Here is an 18,800-nt window from a genome sequence, read left to right on the forward strand (position 1 = left end):
TCAGAAATCCCAGACCCTCCTCAGCAGCAGCCTGGGAATGGAGCAGCACTGGCTGGAGGGCGTTCCAAGGTATTTCCTCATTTTTCCTGGCACGTGGCAGTGCTGTGTCCAAACACAAGCCCTGCTCCTCACTAGCCAGCTGTGCCCAACAGCTGGATGGTCCAGGTTCCCAGATCCCAGCCAGGGATCCGGAGGGAACATCTCTTACCCAGGGAGAGCCCCGGAGAGGAGCCCCAGGAGCAGGAATTCGTTATTGCTGCTTCCAGCAAGAGCCATTCCCGGATGTGGCTGCGGGGAACAGGCAGGACTGTGCCACGGACAGCCTGGGCAGGATTGTGCCCATGGACAGCCCAAGCCACAGCCTGGTGCTGCCATATCCCTGCAGCAGCACGGCCTGGGAATCCCAGCCAGGGACCCCGAGCCCGTTTTCCTGCAGGGAACGCTGGTGCCCCTTTTCCAGCAGGGAATGCTGTGCCCGTTCCCTGGCAGGCTGAGCTCCCTTGGGGTGTCTCCCAGAGGTGCTGCTGGTAGAAGTGAAGCAAATCAGAGACTGGGAGCCCAGGACTGGTTTCCAGAATTTGGCTTTACTTCGCAGTACAGAAATCATTTGGAGCCTGGAGGAGCCCCGGGAAGCACCGGCTCCGTCCTTGCCGGTACCGCGGTGCCATTTTGGTCCATCCGAGGAGCCCCCAGGGACACAAAATACTCCCAACATCTTTGCCTGCTCTGCAATTTTGTTCTCTCAATTTTATTAAGATTAAAACACAAAGGAGCCTCAGGCACAGCTGTGTCCCAACCCCTGTAAACAGGTTTAGAAGCTGAAGTGGAGGTTAAAGTTCTGTGCCCAGAACGAAGCCAACGTTTGCTGCTACAATAGATGTGGGCTTTGTCCATGATAACAACTTTGCCACGAGAGTTAAGGTCGATGGGAGGGACTTTTAGGGATGCTGTCCACAATGACGGAGTGCTGGGGGTCTATGCTCCTCGACACCAGGTTTGAGTGACGCTCACAGTCACATCTACGAGCTCACCAGAAGCACAGGGGGTGGAGGATGCTTTTACAAATGATTAAAAAGACAAGGTAAGACACAGCTGTCAATGAGTTGTTATTTCTCAAATCTGCACCAACGTCTACTCTGCAAAAATAATAATAATAATTATCATATTCATCATCATCATCCTAAGTTCAATTCTGCCTTTCGCTTAGGGGGTTAGTCAGGGAGTCGGGGGTTGCCAGATTCTGGACAGCAGCCCTACTAGAATGGAATAATTAACACATGATATCCAAAAAAGGGAACATGACCAGTGCAGTAACTCTTCAATCTCTCAGAGATGGGATTACAAAAGCAGGCCTTACAATATTGAATTTCGTACAGTGTTCATTAAGTTCCTTATATATTCATATTAGCCCATTTAATTTCTCCTAATCAGAGGCTCTCTCATTACTGCTGCTCCTCCTCCCCGTAGATGTCGTTCTTCTTGCGCTTCATCTCCTCGAAGTCGAACTCTGAGCCCATCATCCTCTTGTAGATGTCCTTGATGTCGTCACACGTCGTCTCGAAGTGGGTGGTGGCGTCGTAGGTGCGGGAGATGAAGATCTGCAGGAACGGGGAGTTAGAGCTGAGCCGGGCCTGACCCCAAGGCGAGCTCGGCCCCCACTCCCCACTCACCTGGCTCTCGGTGCCCAGGTCGGTGGGCGCGAACAGGTCGCTGATGCTGACGAACCTGCGGGGAGGAGAAGGGGTTGGGAGGGCCCTGCCGAGCGCCAGGGCCGAGCCCCGGGAGGGCAGGGGGGACTCACTTCTGCTCGATGGGCTCCAGCAGGTCCAGGGCCGGCTTGATCTCCTTCTCGGGGTCGGGGGTCTCCACGGTGGTGCTGGCGATGGCGATGTACTTGCCCTGCGCCGCCACGTTGTGGGCGGACGAGATCATGCACACGTAGATGTCTGCGGGACACGGCTCAGCACCAGGGACCACAGACCCTCCTCAGCCCCAGCCTCTGCCCTCCTGCCACCTCCTGGCAGAGCCCAGCCCTGTCCCACCCCCCGCCTGCTCTCCCTGTCCCGGTTGAGGGGCCTGGCACGTGGGACAGCTCCAGAATTCACTTCACTGGCGCTCTGATGGCTCCTGAAATCCAGCAGGGTCCCCGCTCTCATGTTCAAGGGTGGGGAAGCATCTCCCCTCCTCAGCCCCTCCACAGCCCCAGGGTGGGTTTAACTCCCCTCAGCCCCTTCCACACCTCCAAGGGGGGTTTAGCTCCCCTCAGCCCCTTCCACAGCTCCAAGGGGGGTTTAACTCCCCTCAGCCCCTTCCACAGCTCCAAGGGGGGTTTAGCTCCCCTCAGCCCCTTCCACAGCCCCAGGGTGGGGTTTAACAGCCCTTCCAGCCCCTTCCACAGCCCCAGGGTGGGGTTTAACAGCCCTTCCAGCCCCGTGTTTCTGCCCCACTTGGACAAACCCTCCTCACCCTCACCCAGCATCTCCCCCTCCTCCCCACTTCTCCCCGGCTGGGGCACTTCCCTCCCGCAGGTTCCTCACAGGGTTTCCCCCCCAAGGTTTCTCCCAGCTCCCCCATCCCCACTCTGAAGTGAAGCAGAGCCCTGCTGGGGCCGGAAGATCCCGGGAAGGACCCCAGTGCCCATTCCCGGCGTGGTTTCCCGGCCGGCCCAGCCGCCACCCACCTGATTTTCGGTTGACCTGGTTCTGTGGAATGATGATCTGGCACGAGTTGGCGTCGTTGGTGTTCTTGATGGGGTGGCTGAGGATGCAGATGACCCGGATCACCTGGCCCACCTTGGTGACGCGGTCGGACACGTAGCTGGGGTCGCAGATGAGCTGTTTGCAGCGGGCCACCTGCCACAACGAGAGGCCAGCCCACGTCAGCACTGATCCTTTCACAGCCCACCCGCCTGAAGCCCCCAGCCCACCCACACTGGCTCACACCGGGTTGTCCCCTCCACTCCCACCCGAGGGGAGATGGCACCGAGAGCTCCAGTGCCCCCCAGCGCCTGCTCCAGTCAGGAGTGCCTGGAGAGCCTCCAGGAGGCTGCCAGCATTCCCAGTTTCATGCTGCACCATTCTCCAGGTGCAGAAGCAGATGCAGGAAGGCCACGTGCCAGTTGTCTAAGGGCAGGGCTGGGTGTCTGGGTCAGACACAGGAACAGCCCCTTCCTCATCTCCCCAACCCTGCCAGGGCGTGGACGCTCCATCCCAACCCCTGGAGCAGGACTGTTGGATGGATCCTCACCCCAGGGCATCAACGTGCCTCAAGTGAGCTGGAGAACAGCACCAGCCCCTTGGGAAAATGGGATTTCGACTTCATTTATTCACATTTATGACCAAAAGCCTCAGTTTTTAGGGAAAACATGGAGGGCAGGGAGTAAGGAATGAAGGCAAGGGACTGTACCTCCCCTTCAGACTTCACCCCGACCACTTTGCCGTTCTCGATCACGATCTCCTCGATGGGCTTGTTCAGCATGTAGGTGCCTCCGTAGATAGCGCTGAGCCTGCAGGAGGAAACTGCCCTCAGTCCCTGCACAGCTCCAGGGTGGGGTTTAAAACTGCCCTCAGTCCCTGCACAGCTCCAGGGTGGGGTTTAAAACTGCCCTCAGTCCCTGCACAGCTCCAGGGTGGGTTTAACAGCCCTTCCAGCCCCTTCCACAGCCCCAGGGTTGGGTTGCTTGGGAGTGAGTGAGTGCTGGGACACTCGGGAAGCTGCGGGATCGGCTCCCCACAGCCCACCCTGACCCTGCGGGCGCGGGGATCCACAGGCTCACCTGGCGAAGCCCTGGGGCAGCTCTCCCAGGCCGTACAGGGGGTACAGGTAGGGGCTCTTCCCGTACCGAGCCAGGGACTCGCTGTACAGCTTGATCCTGTTGATGGTCTCCTGGCAGGGCTGGTCCAGGTAGCTGTGGAGACAGTTACGCCCCTGGGATGCTTCCCAAGCCGGCAGTTCCGGCGGGATACACCTCCCCAGAGGTTTCCCTCCCACCCCCAACTGCTCCCGCTGTTTTAGCAGGAAGGAGGCGCTGCCTTAACCCCAGGAATGCTCAGCGTTCAAACAGCTGCCCCAAATTCCAGGATTTGGGGTAGAAGTGATTCCAGTGTCAGCATTTGGGGCGGGAGTGACTCCGATCCCAGGATTTGGGGCAGGAGTGACTCCGATCCTGGCATCCGGGGAGAAGTGACACCAATGCCGGGATCTGGGGTGGAAGTGACACCAATCCCATTATTTGGGGTGGAAGTGACTCCGATCCCGGAATTTGGGGCAAGAGCGACTCCGATCGCACGATCTGGGGTGGAAGTGACTCCAAGACAGGATCTGGGGTGGGAGTGACTCCAGTTTTGGCCTTTGGGGCGGGAGTGACTCCGACCCCGGATCTGGGAGCTGCCCCCACTCACTCGTCAGTCCTGTAGAGGGCGAGGGCGTGGCCGGTGAAGTCGATGACATCCTGGCCCAGGTCGAACTTCTTGTACACGTCCCTCATGGTGGTTTTCTTGGGGTCGACGCCCTCGAAGGTCTTGGGGTCGTTCTCGTCGAAGTTGGCCACGTAGACCAGGAACTTCCGGAACCGGCGCTTCTCGAACAGCCCCATCAAGCCTGAAAGGGAGAGCTCTGCTGGAACTGCCGGACACACCACGGGGCTGCTCCGTGGCCACACGGGGGGAGGAACTGCTGGGGGTTCCACACAGGGAATCATGGCATGCTTTGGGTGGGAAGGGACCTTAAAGCCTGTCCAGCTCCGACCCCAGGGACACCTTCCACTGGCCCAGGTTGCTCCAGCCTGGCCTTGGACACTCCCAGGGATCCAGGGGCAGCCACAGCTTCTCTGGGAAACACATTCCAGCCCCTCCCCAACCTCCCAGCCAGCAATTCCTTCCCAATAGCCCATCTAACCCTCCTTCAGCTTAAGCTCATCCCCCTTGTCCCATCACTTCCAGCCTCACACACGAGACTGGATGAGGCACTTTCCTCTTCCCCAAACTGGGAGGCAAGACTGGGCTTGCTGGAACAGGAGGGCCGAGGCAGCATCTCCTGCTCCTGCCAGGACAAGTCCCTCGGGAGCCCAGTCCGAAGGAACAACTGGTTGCTTCACCAAACAGGAACATCTGCAACGAGCAAGGCTCAGACCTCCTGACCCGGAGCCGTGACTGCAGGAGTCACTTCATCATCACCAGGCTTTCTAGAGATGCCATGAACACATCCCACACCTGCAGCCCCTGGAACGCCCTCCACCAGCTCCTGGAGGATCTCCTAAGCCACTGTGAAGGAGCAGTGGTTTTACGGGAAGAGGGGTGAAATTTGAGCAGGTTTGAGCCATAATTTACACTCCAATTCGCCCGGGATGTTTTTCCACACAGGCAATTCCACCAAGGATCCACCGTTAAGTGTTTATGGTGGAGCTGGGAGCACAAACCCCGGACGTAAAACCCTCTTATTCCACCACATTCCCACCAGATGGGCCACGGAACAGGTAGCTCTGCTGGGAAGCTCCAAGAAAAACTGTCACTCGAGGCTCGGGAAGCCCAAGGCTCCCTCTCCAACCCTGAGGATGCTCCTTAAAACAGGAGGAGCATCAAGAGCATCCCAAGATGTGGGGTTTGCCTCTGTTTGGGGCCAGGAGGCCCAGGAGGACACAAAGGAGGTGCAGCTACTCACTGGATGCCAGAGCTTCTGCCTCGGTGGAGGGCACCTTGTAGATCTTGCCCCCCTTGTAGACGAAGCTGCCCTCGATCACCTTGAAGTCCAGGTAACGAGTCACTTCTGTGTAGAGCAGCATCTTGACCAGCTGACCTGCGGGAGGGATTGGCACAGGTCAGGCAGCGGGGCTGCAGCCAGAGCCGCTCCCGAGGCGGCTCCTCCAAACCCCCTCCAGCTGAGCCGGGCCTGGAGCGAGTAGGCCTGCCCGGCACGTCCCTAACTCTGAGCCAGCCTGCCCAGCACGTCCCTAACCCTGAGCCAGCCTGGCCCCAGCCAGCCCCTCATGCCCCAGGGATGAGTGCCCAGCACAGCCCAGCCTGCCCCCGTGCCCCAGGGATGAGTGCCCAGCACAGCCCAGCCTGCCCCCGTGCCCCAGGGATGAGTGCCCAGCACAGCCCAGCCTGCCCCCCGTGCCCCAGGGATGAGTGCCCGGCCAGCAGTGCTTGGGTTCTGGCAGAGGGACTCGCCTGCCCCGGGGGCACTGCCCCACAGCTGGCTGGGTACTGAGGGTGCCAGGGGGTCTGTGCCAGCCCAGCCCCCAGCAGGCACCTCTGCGGGCCCAGGGGCGCTCACCGTTAGCCATGAGGAATTTGGGAATCAGGTCCACGTTCCAGTCTCTTCCCCGCCCCATGGATTCTGGTGGAGTCCCCGGCAGATTAAACCTTTTGTAAAGCTTTGGAGAGAGAATACAGACCTCATTATAGCCTGGGAAACCTCCCTGGGGGTCACTCCTCCCACACATGAACACACTTTCCACCCCCACGGCTCCCAGCAGAACACAGGCCCTTCAGAGCCGGGTTTTGGCCAGAGTTTTAGCTCCAGTCTGGCTTCTGATGCAGCACACAAACACTTCCAGGGAGCTGTGGCAGCGTTATTCTGCTCTTCCAGCCTTTCTTCCTCCAAGGCCTAAAGTTTGGGAATGTAAAGCTGAGGAGGTGAAATACTGTTTAACATGAGGTATCTTAGTCAATATTTACAACTCAGGTGGGGTTTTAACATCCAGCTCTGGATCCAGGGCATTACAGCTCTGGAGAGCTCCATGCTGGAATTCCAGCTGGGAATTCCAGAGAACAAGTGCTGTCTGTAACTCGTGTCTCCCCTCCTATTAACTGGTGAGGAAGCATCATAAAACATCCTCGCTCCCAGGAAACCCTGCAGAGTAATGACACGGAAATCCACGCCTGGGATAAGCGGGAATAAAGCCCCTTTCCCAACAGTGGGTGCCAGCTCCACACTTACATCTTCCAGGGGGGTAATGGACGCACTTTCCCCTCCATAGTAGGAGTTGCGATCCATGTGAAGGACCTTCTTGCCATTCACGGACATGATCCCGGAGAGGATGCATTCCTGCAGGAAGGAAGGGGTGCAAGGCACAGGTTAGTTGCTCTGGAGCCTCCTCCTTCCCAGATTTCCTAGGGAAGAGCATGTTCAGACAGCTGGCTGTGTGCAGGCACCTGCAATACCCCCTGGACAGACACAGCAGTTGCCTCACTGGGGAATTCAGACACCTCCTGGAGGCAGATGAACCCCTCACCAGTCTGTGTGCTCTGGGCAGGCCACCAAGGGGTTAAAACTACACAACCACCACCTGCACTGAGGAAGTTTCTGGGAATTTCATGTATTTGGGGCAGATCTGGGAAATCTCCTAAGCCACCACCTGTCAGTTTAAGGAGGAGGCAGTAGGAGCATGGGGTCTTACTTGGGCTTCATCAGTCTCCCCAAACCTCAGTCATTAATATTGGCCACACTGGGACACGCAGGAGAATCTACAGCTTCTCTTTATCCATTTACAAAGAATAAATTAGGGCATTTGGGAGGTTTATCACCTCAGCAGAGGCCTTGCTATCGCTGCTCTGTATGCAGAGATCCCTTGGAGCAGCAGCTCAGCTGCTGGCTCTGAGACTCAGCCCAGAGCACACCCAAGCTGCAACCTGCAGAACCAGCTGAGGCCTCCCTAAGTCCCACAAAACACTGACTCTGCCCCAGCTCTGGCATTCACAGCCAAAGAGCTTAACAAAACCTTGGGTGTTTGCGTGCTTAGGACGGCTTAGCAGGGAGGTCTGACTGATCTTGCTGTGTCTCAGCTCCCCCCAGGAGCAGAACTGTCTGCACTGAGCTCCTGCTCACCATCAGCCACATCTACCAGGGAGGTCCCAGCCACGTCTCCCATCAGGGCTGGCTCAACCTGGGCTACCGGAATGGGCTTCAAGGTCCCTTCCAGCCCCAGCCATTCCATGATTCTGGATTCAGCACTCAGCCTGTAACACCCCCCATCCAGCTGCCGGGAGATGCCCCCAGTCCCAGGAGTGGAGAAGATGCTCACTCACAGCTTGGCCCTCCTGGCAGAGATCTGTGTCTCCACGAAATCCTTCATGTCCACTCCCTGAGCGCCTCACCCAGGACTCTCCTCCTGTGTCCCTCAGTGGGGTTCAGGAGCTTTATTTCCAGCCCCACCACAGCAGCCCTGGCCAAGGCAGGTGTCACTCGGTCACACAGGCTCACCACAAACACCAGAAGTCTCCCACTGTGCGCTGTTTACACGCTGTGTAAATCCTGACTCCAGGCAACCCTCGGTGCAAAGGAAGCTGTAAAATCATCTACAACTTCCCCGGCCGCGGACCAAACCCCTCCAAGGCGGCTCTGGGGGATTCCTTGGTTCTGAAGGGGTGGGGGTGGCTGGCAGGGACTGCTGGCACGAGGATTTGCTGTTCTGCTGCTTCCAGGTGGGACAGTAAGGCACTGCTGCCAGTCTGTCACCCACCAGGATGCCACCCTAACCCAGCCACGGAGCCGAGGACAAAGCTGGAGCTGCCCAGGGCACAGCAAGGATGCTCCAGAGCGAATCCCCGGGGTCGTGGGGCGATGGCAAACACGGCGCCCACGTGGCTTTGCGATCACCACGTGGGTGGTGGAGAGCCAGCCACGGCACTGCCCACAACACCTCCTTCCAGCACCTTCCACCCGAGTCCTGCGAGGCTCCTGCTGCTTGCCCACACAGGAGAACGAGCAGAGAGCCCAAGCCCTGTGCTAAGACTCCAGGGGCGAGGAACCGCAGGAGTGAGCGGCTGCAGGGTGTCAGCTCTGCTGGCACTGATTAACCACGTGTGACGTGGGGCTGTCACACCGACTGCATCGCCTCCCTCCTCTGCCAGCTCCTCACAGCCCCGGGGTCAGGCCCCTGCTCCCCCCTGCCATCTTCTGCCCCCCGTGACATCTCACCAGCTCTGCCAGATGGTGGCACAGGGCTCCAAGTGGCCACGCTGGAGCTGAGCCACGAGAGAGCCAACCAGGATTTCACACCAAATGAGTATCAAAGGCAGGAATTAAAGCCACAGCAAAAGCTGCTGAAGTTCCAGTCACTGCCCTGGCTGTCAGCTGATTTCCTTCCTCCATTTAACTTCAAAGCAGCCCGTGCTCCATCTTCCCAGAAACGCACACAGCGAGCCTGTGTCCCTTCCCCAGCCCGGCTCTGGGTACCAGCAGAAGATGGAAGAGCCCTTCAGCACCTCCTCCATCCTATTTCATACCCATCAAACAGCCCCACTGGCACTGAGCTGGAGACATTCGGCTTCTATTTCATCCCAGCCTTGTTTAACACGGCCCTTCCATCACCCGGAATCCCACCCAGCCTTTCACGAGCCACGAAACACACGGGGTGCACAATGGATTCATCCTCCCGGCTCAGCAATTCCTTTGCAGCTCTCCCCGGCCGCTGGAACCGCTGGATGTGTGTCCTGGCGTGGTCTGGGGGGAGGGAGTGAGGAAAACAAACAGCCTGGGCTGGCTGGGAAGGGTTTCAGCTGCAAGCGAAAAAAGGGGAAGCGTCAAGAGTTCAAATGTGGAGGGGTTTGGCTGTGCAGAAATATCAACACGGAGCAAAGGGGAAGGCAGAGCAGCTGCTGAGAGCAGCAGCAGCACACGGCAGGCAGAGCTCCGGGTATCCAGAGCAGCACGGTCTCCATGGAAAGTGCAGCCCCGCTGGAACTGTAATCCAGAGCTCTGCCAGGACAGCTCCCCAGAGCTCATTGTGTCTCAGGGAATGACAGAGCAAGCCCTGGCGTCTGCAGCACCACCCCGGCCGCTGAAATGGCTGCAGAGCACAGCACCAGGACAAACGGGCACTGGGGATGTGCAGACAGCACAAACCCACGGGAAAAAACAACAGGAGCGACTTGAAGGTGGTGGTGTTTCCTGGAGCGTTTAAGACCGTCAGCTCTTCCCTTGTGTGCAGGGGCTGGTTGTGAATAGACCTTCGGCAGGCAGAAGCCTTGAGGAATGGAGGGAGGCAAGGAGGTTTCCATGGATTTCCTCCAAGTAGGGCGGCAGCTCGGAAAGGCTCAGCCAGCGACGAGAGCCGAGCCAGCGCTGCTGTCTGAGGGCAGGACGGAGCACGGGCCCTGCGGCTTCCACAGCGGCCTCTGCCACCACCAGGGCTCTTCCTTCCAAAGGCAGGCCCTGGCTGGGGCCAGCAAGGCACAGAATTTGGGGTTGGGAGGGACCTCTGCAGATCCTCTGCTCCGGGGGACACAGGAATTCGTCCAGTGGGTGCCAACCCATCACACACTGGCTACATCCACCATGCTGGATTCCAGCATGATCCAAAGCTCTGCTCCTCCTACAAACTGCCAAACAACCCCTCACTGCACCTGGAGAGTCCCCTCAGCTCCTCCTACAAACCCCTCACTGCACCTGGACAATCCTGAGCTCCTCCTACAAACCCCTCACTGCACCTGGAGAGTCCCCTCAGCTCCTCCTACAAACCCCTCACTGCACCTGGAGAATTCTGAGCTCCTCCTACAAACCCCTCACTGCACCTGGAGAATTCTGAGCTCCTCCTACAAACCCCTCACTGCACCTGGAGATCCCCTCAGCTCCTCCTACAAACCCCTCACTGCACCTGGAGATCCCCTCAGCTCCTCCTACAAACCCCTCACTGCACCTGGAGATCCCCTCAGCTCCTCCTACAAACCCCTCACTGCACCTGGACAATCCCAAGCTCATCCTACAAACCCCTCACTGCACCTGGACAATCCCAAGCTCATCCTACAAACCCCTCAGTGCCCCTGGACAATCCCAAACTCATCCTACAAACCCCTCACTGCCCCATGACAATCCTAAGCTCATCCTACAAACCCCTCAGTGCCCCTGGACAATCCCTGAGCTACCAGAGGATGGTGAGTCCCCACTTGGTCTTCGCAGTCACTTGGAGGTGCTTTATTTACACGAGGCCTGTGCCTGTAGGATTAAATACACCCTGCCCCAGAGTGTGGTTGCTCTGCTCCCACAGAAAGTGAATGTGCATCCCCGAGATGGATTTAAATAGCTTTAAGGCAGGGAGGCAGCTGGCAGGTAAGGAGCTTAGTTCAGCCTGCAAAGAGTGAAACCCCAGCAGTGTTCACCTGCTGGGGCTGAACAGGAGGGGCTGATTATCCCCAAAAGTCATGGAAAATAAGCCATGTGGGAGAAGCACAGAGGCAGGGAAGGAACATCCGTCATAGGGCACAACACAACTCCCAGATATCCCGGTGAGGAACTACCAAGCCACTTCCAGACCTCCAGACCAGAGAGGTGCAAATTAAGGTGAGCTGAAAAGCTGAGGGTGAAAACCCAAACCCAAGGAGTTCTCCGGCCTGGGATCCCCGTGGCAGATTAAAACCTGTTTGTGCAGCAGGTCTGCAGGAAGATGATCCCTAATCCACAATGCACCACGCACATGAGGAGCCTAATCACGGACCTTAAAGCTATTAAGGCTGCAGCACCTTGGAGGAGCCATTCCCACCAGGAATGAGGCAGCTGGAGGATCCACCAGCTCCAGGGCAGCAAACACCTGCCCCCAGCACAGAGCAGTTCATCACACTCGTGCAAGCTGGAGGCTGTTGGATCAGCAACCACTCAGGACTAAAAAAGCACTGGCATTATTTTCCCCCCGAGTGCTCAGACACATCTCCCGAGCTTGGCACTGCAAGGGGGTCTCTGATTAGCACGCAGAAGGGAAAAGCTGAAATAGTTGGAGCGCCGGTAATCCCAGTCCTAAAGCTGCCTTAGTCCCTCCTCGCTGCTTGAGGAAGAGATTAACACCTGAAATATTCCTGCTGCGCTTCCAGACCCACCCCCATGGAATTCCCACGTGCGCTCACGCAGGGGTGGCCCCACAGACCCAACCGGAACCGCCACCATGGTGGGTGTGTTTGTGCTCTTGTACAAAGGCTCCAACAATTGCCTTTTCCCCCTTTAAACCGACACCTGAACTCTCACTTGGAAAGGGAAAGAAACCCCCTCCAGAGCAGCAGCAGAGGCACAACCTCAGAGACACAACCTCAGGGCTACACCAGCGGCCTGCTGGGCTCCGGGACCAGAGTCCGCTCTGCCAGGGAACACCACCACAACTTCCAGGACAGCAAAAGGCTCTTTGGGAAAGGAAAGAAACAACCGGAAGTGCTTCCAGTTCCTTCTCCTCAGGAAACCTGACCGGACCACAGTTGGGAGAGCAACCTTCAGGCTTCCAGCTGGATGCCTCATCTGCCTGTGGAAGAGTCCTGCAGCCCAGCCGGATCCAGCTCCGCTCCGACACCACTTGCCAGCCACTGGGAATTTTAGGATGGGGAACATCCTGGCTGCACCATTATTTTCCACAGCAGCTGCTCCAGAGCAGATGAAGTCCATCCTAATTAGTATTTCAGAGGGAAGGCCTGCACATCATCGGTGCCCCTGCACATTCCCAGGCTCTGGAGTTTGGTCAGCACACCTCAAAATAAGGCCCTAATTTATTTCTTTTAACTCAACTGCTGCTCATTAGCAGGAGCTTGTCTTAAAAGTGATTTCACAAGGGGCCTTTTGTCAAATTTACACTGGAATTTGTCAGTTTGAGATTAAGCCCCCGTGTTCACCAACCTGATACCGCTCCCTCTAAAGCATAAATTACCATGTTAATGGAGTCGGGTCTATTGGAGGCCCCTCCACTGCAAGCTCATTATACTTCACCTCCCCAGAAGTCCCTTTCCCTGCTTGGCTGAGCCAGGGAAAGGTTTTAGGGCACACTCCAGCCTTCCCCATCCAAGGGAAGGTTCTTCCTCCTGAGCCTTCCAAAGGAAGGGCGTGAGAGGGAGGAATGAAAGCAACCAGGAAAGTTGGGGTGTCCCCCACGGCAGCAGCTGGGAAGACGCTCCCACACTTTGCAGGTTTCCTTTGTGCCACATCCCAGGTTTGTTCCTGTTGTTCCCAACCCCCAAAGAGGGGGATGAAGACCCAGCTGTGCCCTCGGGGAGGGGTCCTGTGTGTCAGCGCCCCGTCAGTCCCAGCCCCAAAACCATGGGAGGAAAGGTGTGGATTCCAATTTACTGCCCATCCCCGGGGGGAAGTGGGGGAAACTCCCCAGACATCCCTTTGTCCTTCCACCTTTCCCCGCTCACAGCCGGGAACAAAAGCAGGAAAGGCCGTTTCTCTCCACCGTGTCGGATTCTCTTCCCCCCCTTCCCTCAAACAACGCCTGGTGTTTGTGACCTGCGATCCGCCCTCTCCCGGGGTTCCAGGGATGCGGGAAGCGGGAGGATCCTCCAGCAGAGTCAGGAGCGGCGGCACTGCCATGTTTTTCCCTGCGGCGCGGGCTGCATCCTCCACAATAGGACAAAGCCCCTCCGCGGCTCACCCCCCTCCCCGCGCCGCGCCCCCATCAGCTGGCAGCTCTCCTCAGGGAGCACCGCCATCGAGCAGGGAAAAGGGTTTTTTTTTGGGGAGGGGGGGATAAGGGAGATTTGACAGGCTCGCCAGCCTCTCCCATCCCCCTCCTGCTGCAGTCAGGCTGGAGGGAGCCGAAGGCTGCAAAGGCGGAGCGGGAACGGGGATGGAGGGGGGGGATAACCACGGCTGCCTCCACCCTGCGCGGACCTGCAGCCACGGCACGTTCCGGGCTAGGAAGGATGTGTGAACGGGACAAAATCAGATAATAATGTAGAAAATAAAGGAAAGGCGATAAATCCCCGTCGGCGTTTTATTGTCCGAGTCCCCCCGCCCCCCCCGCGCTCCCTCCGCAAAACAACCGCATTTCCTGGGGCCCCCGGGAACTGGGGGGGATCAGGGGGATTGGGATCGGGAAGGGGGATCCAGGTGGATTGGGATCGGGAAGGGGGGTATCCAAACACGAGGGTGTGTTATGATCACGTAAAAACCCCACCGGGGGGGCCAGTGAGGGATGGGGGGAAAATCCAGGGTGGGATTGAAACCGGGGGGTGCTGTGGGAATTAATGACGAGGGAAAGGACCCTGGGGGTCCAGGGGGAGGTCACACATCCCCAGGTAATACTGGGGATGGAGGGGGGGAAGGAACCCAGACAGGGCTGGAATGGGGGGGAAGGATCCAGGGTGGGATTGAAGGTGGGAGAATGAATGATGGGGGAAAGGATCTGGGGGTCACACATCCCAGACAATATTGGGGATGGAAGGGGGAAAGGAACCCAGACAGGGCTGGAATGAGAGGGGAAGGATCCAGGGTGGGATTGAAGGTGGGGGAATGAATGATGGGGGAAAGGATCCTGGTGTCCTGGGGGGGTCACACATCCCAGATAGTATTGGGGATGGTGGGGGAGGAACCCAGACAGGGTTGGAATGGGGGCGGAAGGATCCAGGGTGGGACCGAAACCAGGAGGTGCTGTGGGAATTAATGATGGGGGAAAGGACCCTGGGGGTCCCTGCGGGGTCACACACCCCAGGTAATATTGGGGATGGAGGGGGGGAAGGAATCCAGACAGAGTTGGAGTGAGGGGGCAAGGATCCAGGGTGGGACTGAAAACAGGAGGTGCTGTGGGAATGAATGATGTAGGAAAGGATCCAGAGGGTCCCTGGGGGTGGGTCACACACCCCCAGGTAATATTGGGAACAGGGGGAGAAAGGAACACGGGGTTGGAATGGGAAGGAAAGATCCAAGGTGGGATTGAAGGGGGGGGGTGCTGGGAGAATTAATAATGGGGAAGAGGACCAGGGGGGTCCCTTGGGGGGTCACACATCCCAGATGTGGGATGGGGGGGAAGGAATCCAGGCAGGGCTGGAAAGAGGGGGGAAGGATTATGGGGTGAGGATGGGATTGAAGGTGGTGGCTGTTGTGAGCATTAAGGATGGGGGAAGGACCCCGGGGGGTCCCACACACCAGACTCCCAGGGTAATACTGGGGATGGGGAGGGGGCAGGGGCGGGCTCCGATGTAGAGGTGGCAGCCGAAGAAAACGAGCCGAACGAGGTGAGAGGGGCGATAATCAGCTGAGACACTACCGAAGGGACTCGCCCCGGGGGGCACCGGGACCCCCGTGCCCGAGGCGAGGGGGCTCGGACCCCAGCTGGGGAGGATAACCATGCGAAAGGACAGCGGGGCCGCGCTGGGCGAGGGATGGGAAGGGGGCTCAGCCGCAGGAGCCGGGGATGGCGGGGGTTGGGGGCGGCGGTGGGGCGGGGCAGGGCGGCGGCCGCCCGCAGCAGGCCCGAGGCGCGGGCGGGCGGCGGCTGCTCCTCACCGTGAGGCCGGTGCCCAGCACGATCACGTCGTACTCCTCGTTCATGGCGGCGGGCGGTGTCGCGGCGGGGCTCTCCGGGCCGGGGCTGAGCGGAGCGGGCGCTGCGCGGGGGCCGCGGGAGCGCGAGAAAATGGAGCCGCCGCCGTGAGGGGACCGCGCCGGGGGGGCGGGGCCGGGCCGCCCGCGCCCCGCCCACGCGCCTGCCAATCACCGCCCGGGCCGCCGCGCCATTGGCCGCGGGGGCAGGGCCGGGCCGCCCGCGCCCCGCCCACGCCGCCGTGCCGATCGCGGCCCGGGCCGCCGCGCCATTGGCGCCACAGGCTGTCGGTCAAGGGGCGCGGCGCGCGTGCGAGTGCGGCCCCACGGGCTGCCGAGCTGGGGTCAGGCGGCGCGCGCAGGCGTGCGGGCCGGCGCTGCCACCGTGGTGGGGGCGCGGCGCGCATGCGCATGCCTGCCGGGCAATCTTCGCGGGAGCTCGGGGCATTTGGGAGGCTCGGGGGCAATTTTTGGGGAGCCCCATTTGGGGGAGATCGGGGGGCAGAATTTTGGGAGGGTGTCCTTATTTGGGGAGCTTGCCTCGATTTAGGGGAGATCATCAATTTGAGGGGGGTCCTCAAGGGGGTGGTCCTTACTTTAGGGGGGCTCCTCAGTTTAGGGGGTCCTTAATTTAGGGCGGTGTCCAGGATTTTGGGGTCTGTCTGAGTTTGGGGGGGGTCATCAATTTGAGGGAGGTTTCCTCAGTTTAGGGGTGGTCATCAATTTAGGGGGGGTCCTCAGTTGGGGTGGGGGGCTCTATTTGGGGGGTTCCTTAACTTGGGAGGGTCTCCTCAGTTTAGGGGGTCCTTAGTCTGGGGGGTGTCCCCAATTTGGGGGGAGGGTCCAGAATTTAGGGGAGGATGTCTCAATTTAGGGGGGGTCATCAATTTGGGGGGGTCCTTAATTTAGGGGGAGCTTCTCAATTTGGGGATGGTCCTCAGTTTGGGGGGTTTCTCAATTTAGGGGTGGGGGGATGCTCTATTTGGCAGGTCCTTAATTCAGGAGGAGGTACCTTAATTTAGGGGGGTCCTGTTTGGCGGGGTCTCTCAATTTAGGGGGTCCCTCAATTTAAGGGGGTCCCTCAATTTAGGAGGTCCCTCAATTTGGAGGGTCCCTCAATTTAGGAGGATCCCTCAATTTGGGGGCTCCCTGAATTTAGGAGGATCCTTAATTTAAGGGGGGGGGGATCTCAATTTAGGGGGTCCCTCAATGTAGGGAGGTCTCTCAGTTTAGGGGTGTTCCTCAGTTTAGGGAGGTCCCTCAATTTAGGGGGGGGGTTCCTCAATTTAGGGGGATCTCTCAATTTAGGGGGTCCCTCAGTTTGGAGGGTCCCTCAGTTTAGGGGTGTTCCTCAGTTTAGGGAGGTCCCTCAATTTAGGGAGTCTCCCAGTTTAAGGGAGTTCCTCAATTTAGGGGGAATCCCTCAATTCAGGGGGATCCTCCACTTGGGGGTTTTCTCAGTTTAGGGGGTCCCTCAGTTTGGAGGGTCCCTCAATTCAGGGGGATCCTCCCTTTGGGGGTCTCTCAGTTTAGGGAGGGGCTCTCAATCTCGGGACAAGCAATGATCATCCCAGGATATTTCTACTTCCCAAACGCAGCTTTGGGATTTCCCCCTTTCCCCCCAACCCCCTTTTTCCTCTCCCCCAGGACCACATTCCATGTGGAAAATCCCCCCCAGGTCCCTCCCATCCACACCCAACCCCCCGGTTTTCCCGAAGGGCTGAGCTTTGCCCTGCATTTCAGAGGGGGTTTCTGAAATGCCCCTGCCCCTCAGGGGGCGGGAATGCCCGGCTGGGGCTGGCACACCCCCTGGATCAGCAGCCAGGCAGGGAGCAGGGCCACAACGGGCACAGAAAAGGCGGAAAAGCTGCTTATGGCTCTCAGGGACGTGGATTAGGAACCCTGAGACCTCTTAACTTTATCCCAGGGCTGCATTCCCTGTCTCTGCCAGGACTCTGGGAACGGTGGAGAGCTCCAAAATCCCTCCCTGGGAATGAGCTGGACGTTGGGAATGAGCTGGAGAGACGGATGAGGAGATGGATCCTTTGGAGATGCCTCGTTTCTGGTGGCCAATCAGCGGGAAAGGCTTCCCACCTCTCCAGTATCCATGGAGAAGGTCCATGGGTGAAGGAACAGCCACTGCTCCGCACCAGCCACCAGGAATTCTCACTGGAAAAGTCAGTTTGGGATGGGAATGCAGGGCTGGAGGAATGTCTGTGCAGCTGGAATGCTGGTGAGGAGCAGGAAGGGCTGGAGGAGGAAGGAGAGGACAGGGCACAGCACTGGGTGGAGCTGCTCTTGGATCACGTCCACCAGGGATCACATCCACCAGGGATCACGTCCACCAGGGACACCAGGACTGGGACACAACCAGAGGGTGAATCCTTGGAGCTCACAGAGAAGGGGAAGAACAGGATAGGGTGGAAATCACCACCAGCTCCTAAGAGATAGGAAAAGGCACATCCCAAAGGGATACCTGGCCACCAACCCGAGGAAAGCCTGGGAGGAGTGGTGGAATCCTCATCCCTGGGGGGATTTATGGGAGGAGTGGTGGAATCCCCACCCCTGGAGGGATTTAAAGGACACCTGGATGTGGCACTGGGGGACGTGGTCAGTGGGACCTGGCAGTGCTGGGTTGGACTCGAGCGGCTCAGGGGGCTTTTCCAGCCTGAACGAGTCCACAAGCTGAGAAAAGGCCGGGAGATGGGAGGAGGAGCAGATGGGATGAGGAGCAGCATCTGCAGACCCTGAGCCTCAGTGTCACCCCACACAACAGCAGGAGGTGGAGCTGCTGGAGAGCCCAGAGGAGGCCCTGGAGCTGCTGCCAGGGCTGGATCCCTCTGCTCTGGAGCCAGGCTGGGACAGCTGGGGGGGATCACCTGGAGAAGGGAAGGCTCCAGGGAGACCTGAGAGCCCCTTGCAGGGCCTAAAGGGGTTCCAGGAGAGCTGGAGAGGGACTGGGGACAAGGCCTGGAGGGACAGTACACAGGGAATGGCTTCCCAGTGCCAGAGGGCAGGGACAGATGGGAGATTGGGAAGGGATTCCTGGCTGGGAGGTGGGGAGGGGCTGGACTGGATTTCCCAGACAAGCTGTGGCTGCCCCTGGATCCCTGGGAGTGTCCAAGGCCAGGCTGGAGCAGTCTGGGATAGTGGGAGGTCTTTTCCCACCCAAAGCCCAGATTTGGGAATGGGATTTGCACACACACAGCCTGGCCCTGCCAAGCCCTTCCCAGCAACATTCCCACGGACACAACGGTGTCCTGACTGCTCAGCTCCCACCCTGATGTGAGTGACCACAGCCCAACCAGCCAGAAAGATGGGAAGGGCTCTTCCCAGGGGGAATTCTGTGGAATGAGGCAGCCCCTTGCATTTCCCAGGTTGGTATGGAGGCCAGGAACAGATCCCTGGAAGGATCCAGGATTTTTGGAGGGATAAAAGCACTCCCTTGCCCAGCCAGGGGCTGGTCCAGCTGCCACCACCCAGCAGCACCTTCAGCATGGATTTGTTTTTCCTCCTGCTGAAGAAGCTCCTTCTCCACAGATGGAGGGACAAGACCTCTCAGCTCA

At 58.7% G+C, this 18,800-nt stretch overlaps 1 protein-coding gene across 1 annotated transcript; it reads right to left on the reverse strand.

The window, feature by feature from the left end:
* Nucleotides 1-565: 565 nt before the first annotated feature.
* Nucleotides 566-15,365, reverse strand: GDI2 (GDP dissociation inhibitor 2). Its single transcript, XM_050323502.1, has 11 exons — nucleotides 15,199-15,365; nucleotides 6,940-7,047; nucleotides 6,274-6,373; nucleotides 5,659-5,793; nucleotides 4,401-4,599; nucleotides 3,776-3,907; nucleotides 3,406-3,505; nucleotides 2,681-2,852; nucleotides 1,802-1,946; nucleotides 1,671-1,725; nucleotides 566-1,598 (listed from the first exon to the last, which is right to left on the reverse strand). The coding sequence occupies exons 1-11, from the start codon at nucleotides 15,241-15,243 to the stop codon at nucleotides 1,443-1,445; spliced, it is 1,347 nt and encodes a 448-aa protein (XP_050179459.1). The 5' UTR covers nucleotides 15,244-15,365; the 3' UTR covers nucleotides 566-1,442.
* Between the last annotated feature and the right edge of the window lie 3,435 nt (nucleotides 15,366-18,800).

The sequence above is a fragment of the Myiozetetes cayanensis genome, unplaced genomic scaffold (genome assembly GCF_022539395.1).
Source record: "Myiozetetes cayanensis isolate MyiCay16 unplaced genomic scaffold, myiCay2020 scf3, whole genome shotgun sequence".
In the NCBI taxonomy this organism is placed as follows: domain Eukaryota; kingdom Metazoa; phylum Chordata; class Aves; order Passeriformes; family Tyrannidae; genus Myiozetetes; species Myiozetetes cayanensis.